This window comes from Talpa europaea (genome assembly GCF_964194135.1).
Source record: "Talpa europaea genome assembly, chromosome: 6".
Lineage (NCBI taxonomy): Eukaryota > Metazoa > Chordata > Mammalia > Eulipotyphla > Talpidae > Talpa > Talpa europaea.
Genome location: NC_140072.1, coordinates 46,488,604 through 46,493,298, shown reverse-complemented (window position 1 = coordinate 46,493,298; position 4,695 = coordinate 46,488,604). Strand labels below are relative to the sequence as shown.

The 4,695-nt window shown below is 42.1% G+C and overlaps 1 protein-coding gene across 1 annotated transcript; it reads right to left on the bottom strand.

Moving 5' to 3' along the window:
- Positions 1–2,939: 2,939 nt before the first annotated feature.
- Positions 2,940–3,730, bottom strand: LOC311172333 (large ribosomal subunit protein uL30-like; the record flags this gene model as incomplete). The annotated part of the gene is made up of 1 exon (XM_084235676.1): positions 2,940–3,730. The coding sequence occupies one exon, from the start codon at positions 3,728–3,730 to the stop codon at positions 2,945–2,947; it is 786 nt and encodes a 261-aa protein (XP_084091802.1). The 3' UTR covers positions 2,940–2,944.
- Positions 3,731–4,695: the final 965 nt, after the last annotated feature.

Here is a 4,695-nt window from a genome sequence, read left to right as displayed (position 1 = left end):
GGATTGTGATAGCGGTTGCACAGTTCTGAATATAGTAAAAATGAGTTATATACTTTAAATGAGTTGATTGTATTGTGTGTGAATTATAGCTGTTATTAACAAAAACGAAGAGGAGGAGGAGAGTGAGGGAAGGTGGAAGTGAAAAAGGAGAAATATTACAAAGATATGCAGTGAAAAATTAGAACTTTTTAGATGCCCAAAGATAGAAACACTAGGCAGGTATATTAGTTTCCTATGGTGACACAAACAAATTACCACAAACTTAGTGGTCTAAAATAACACAAAGTAATTATTTTACTGTTCTGGAGATCAGAATTCTGGTGCTAGTGGTGGTATGTCCCTGTGGAGGTTCTAGAAGACAATCTTTTTCTTTTCCAACTTCTAGAGACCACCCACATTGGCTTGTGGTCCCTTCTCTCATCTTCAAAGTACATAAGTCCAACCTCTTGTTTCCTTCATCACTTATTTTTCTAATTCTGATCCTCCTGCTTCGCTTTTACAAAGACGCCTGTGGTTACACTGTATTCACCTGCATAATCTAGGAGTACTTCCCCCATCTAAAAACCTTTAGCCACATCTGCAATGTCTATTTTGGCAGGTAAAAATTGTCCACTATTTTTCAAAGTGTCTACCTTTTTGTATTCCCACCAGCAAAGAGCTAGAGTTCCATTTTCAGCTGTTTTTAACATTTGAACCTGCTCATTTTGGTTCCTGTGATACACAGAATCCTTTTGTCTTTGTTAGTAGAGTCTTCATTTGGGGAGCTTGAGGGGAGGTGGCAATTTCGTCTTGCTCTAGGTAATGGATCATAATGGTTCCAAGTGATACATGAAAATCCTGTTTCTTACCTTTACAACTTCCTTTCAGCTAGATATAACCTTTGAATGCAATTTTGACCAATGAGACATTAGTAGAAATCGTATCTACTGTAAAAGCCTCTGGGAGAGCTTTTGCTTTTCTTCTATAAAGAGACAAACACATCCTTTGACCTTATCCCATTATTTTTGTCTCGAATGTGGACTTGATGGCTAAACTTCAGCAACCCTATTGTACCATAATGAAAAGGCCAAAAGAATCATAGAAACACCTTGTATCAGTGACCCCCAATAGCCCTGTTTAATTCAGCAATTGAGTGTTGTTATTTGCTATTAAACACAATTGTAGCTGATATAATCTCTTTCCTTCATTACTCTTGGGAAGGCTAACACTGTTAGTTAATGCACAGGATTTTCCTTCACCTTTGCTTTTTGGTTCAGATACTGATCTTTCAGACATATTCCTTTCAATGTTATTCTAAGAAGGACCTCACTGTGAGAGATAGTGAAAAGTTAGTGTGTTCTGGGTCTACTGAAATTATTGTTCAAAGAAATCTCATCTATTTTTACTTTCACAACTTGCATGATCTTTATTTTTTATTTTTTTTTTTTAAAGATTTATTTATTTATTTATGCAAGCACTGGGTACAGTCAGAAGCGCGGGAGGGTGAGAGAATTCACCAGAGCCAGAGCGGGGAGCAGAGCAGGCAGAAGGACCGAAGTACACTGCTGAGGGGAGCAGCGGGCGGCAGGAGAGGTCTGCGCGCCATGTGGGACCCTCCTCCGGTGGCCGGGGAGCAGCCGGGGATTGAACCGGCGCTGCAGAGGCTGCGGGCAGCTTCGCAACCCAGCGCTCAACCGCTGTGCCACGGGGGAGGCCCTGATCTTTATTTTTTAAGAAAAGGGGAAATAAACTGACTTAGAAACTTTCAGGATATAGGTATGGATAAAAAAATCCAGATGTGTAGAAGAGGCAATGTCATTCATAAGTCATACCAGGACAAGCTGGTTGTGAATAACATAAAATCTATTCAAACAAGCTAAAAAAAACTTGGGAAAAAAAAAAGTGTTGGAATTTATTGACTTTTACAACGAAACTTTGGGAAAAGGAAAGGTTGCCTTAGAGGCGATGGATCTTGGCATGAAAAGCCATCAGAACTCTAGACTGACTCCAATTCACATTTATGTATTTTTTTTAAGATTTATTTATTTATTTATACAAGAACCGGGGTATAGACCAGATTCGCAGGAGGGTGAGAGGATTCACCAGAGACAGAGCGGGGAACAGAACAGGCAGGCTGACCAAATACACTGCTGAGGGGAGCAGTGGGCGCGACAGGCAAGGTCTGCAGCACCATGTGGGACCCTCGCCTGCCGGCCGGGGATCAAACCAGCGCTCCAGAGACTGCAGACAGCTTCACAGCGTGGCGCTCAACCCATTTACGTATCTTTATGTGACCAGCTGTGGCTTTTCCTTTACAGCAGGGAGTACGTCCTTCTCTCTGTCCCCCAGAACTCCAGGCTCTGAACTAGCAGCACCATGGTTAGAGAGGAGGGAGGACTTCTCTCTTCAGATCCTCTTTCTAAAATCCAGGAGAACCCTCTGATCATCCCAAGTTGAATCATATGCTTGCCACTCAAGATTTTTCTGTTTTAGGGCCTCCCCAGTGGCGCAGCGGTTGAGCGCTGGGTTGCGAAGCTGCCCGCGGCCTCTGTGGCACCGGTTCGATCCCCGGCTGCTCCCCGGCCACCAGAGGAGGGTCCCACATGGCGCGCAGACCTCTCCTGCCGCCCGCTGCCCCCCTCAGCAGTGTACTTCGGTCCTTCTGCCTGCTCTGCTCCCCACTCTGGCTCTGGTGAATTCTCTCACCCTCCCATGCTTCTGACTGTACCCAGTGCATGTATAAACAAACAAACAAACAAACAAATAAATAAATAAATAAATACATGCCTCTATAAAAAAAAAAAATTTTTTCTGTTTTAGTTTTTATCCTTTGTGTATGAGGCCTTCCTTGAATTATCTAATAATCCTTAGTTGTCTGCTTATTTTTTTTTCAATTTGAAAGCAGTCACTGTTTATTAATAAACATTAACTGACCAGATTACAAAAACAATCAATGGCAGACACCTTAGTTCATCCTTCTAATAAGCCTGTTGATCTGGTCTTCCCTGTTGCCAGCATCTCCACCTTCTACAAAATGGGTGGTTTTCTTCTTCATTCCACCTCGTGGAGAAGATAATTTGAAGGGCCAGAGGAAGTTGTTTGCCTCTTTAAAGCATTTTCCAACAGTGTAGATCTCATGAATCAGATCTTCCATGCAGATGATGCCATATTTACCAAGAGATCGTGCAATCAACGCGTTATCTGTTAGGGCAATTCTCTTCTTGTTGATTTTGCCATAACCATGCTTGTAGATCAATTCATTTACTGACTTAAGGTTTGGATACCCTGATGCAATATATGGTTCCACAATCCTCAGCATGTTAATTGAAGCTTTGTTGAGCTTAACAAAGGTACCATTGAAGATCTGACGAAGGCGAAGAAGTTGTAACACCTTTCGGACCTTTGGGCTCACACCATTGATACCTCTGATCCTGATGACAAATGCCAGTTTGGGTTCTGCGGGTACGTAGAAGTTCCCAGCTTTTCTTGCCATCCTGGCCATTCGAATCTCAGTTCTGTACATCTGCCTATATTCCTTGTGATAGTGCTTAGCTCTTTCATAGATAAGCTTCCTCCTTGCCTTTCGAAGCATCTTTTGGGCAAACTTCTTTCGCAAGCGCTTGATCTTCAGCTCCGCAAAATTCCTTCGCTTTTTCTTAAGGGTTTCTGGCACAGAAGGAACCTTCTTTTTCTTCTCTCGAGTTTGTGGCTTAGCAGCCACCTTCTTCTTCTTCTCCTCTGCACCCTCCATGGTTCCAGCCGGAAAAAGAGGTTGTCTGCTTATTTTTTAAAGGGAGAGTCTAAAACCAGAATTGGAACCTCTGTGTATCCAGATGAAGCTTGTTCACTATGAACTTCACTACAAGGCTGACCTGGCTGGAATACTTAGTCATAGAATCTCCTCTACCTATACATTCAGATCTTTCCTCTTAGATGGGGCAGATTCCCCAGGGAAGATTCTCCCAGTCTCCAGCTGGAAGGGTGTAAATGCCAAGGTTATGAGACAAGGGTGATTAACTTATCTTTGTTTGCTCAGGACTGTTCTGGTTATTTTATTTTTCATAATTATTATTTTTGCTTGTGTTCAGGTTTTAAAACTGGAAGTCCACTCTTGTGAACACCTTCAGCACTAGGATACTCGATACAATTGGACATCCTATGCTACTACTCTAAGAGTTAAGTAGTGAAAGAGGATTGGATCATTTCATCTCTTGTATACACATCCAGGTAATCCCATGGTTTTCAGTGTGGTTCCCATTCTCAGATGTGTTTTTATCCCTCCGTCTAGAGGCCTTCTGTTTACCCACTGTATGAAAAACTTCTCAGTCTTCTGCTGGGCTTGGGGAGGATAGAACAAATCTGTCCTTAACAGAATGTCAGCCAACCTCCTTATTTAAGCTCCGAACACCAGCAATGCCTGGTACCAGCCATTCCAGGGTCTTTGAGGAATCTGTAGTATATGTCAGGTTGGTTATTTTCTTTCATCACCACCGTTACATAGAATACCTTTCTTGCATCTCTTTAATCACCTACCATTCATACTTCTGCTTTCCAGAACCCAAACTTTTATAGCTATTGTTTCCTCTTCCATTTTCCTAATTTCTCTGAGTTTACAACTTTGAAAAAAGAAATCCCTCTAGTCGTGTTTTAGAGAGAAATAACATCAGCTGTGTGTATTCCAACTGCCATGTTGGCCATAATGTCTCCAACAATACT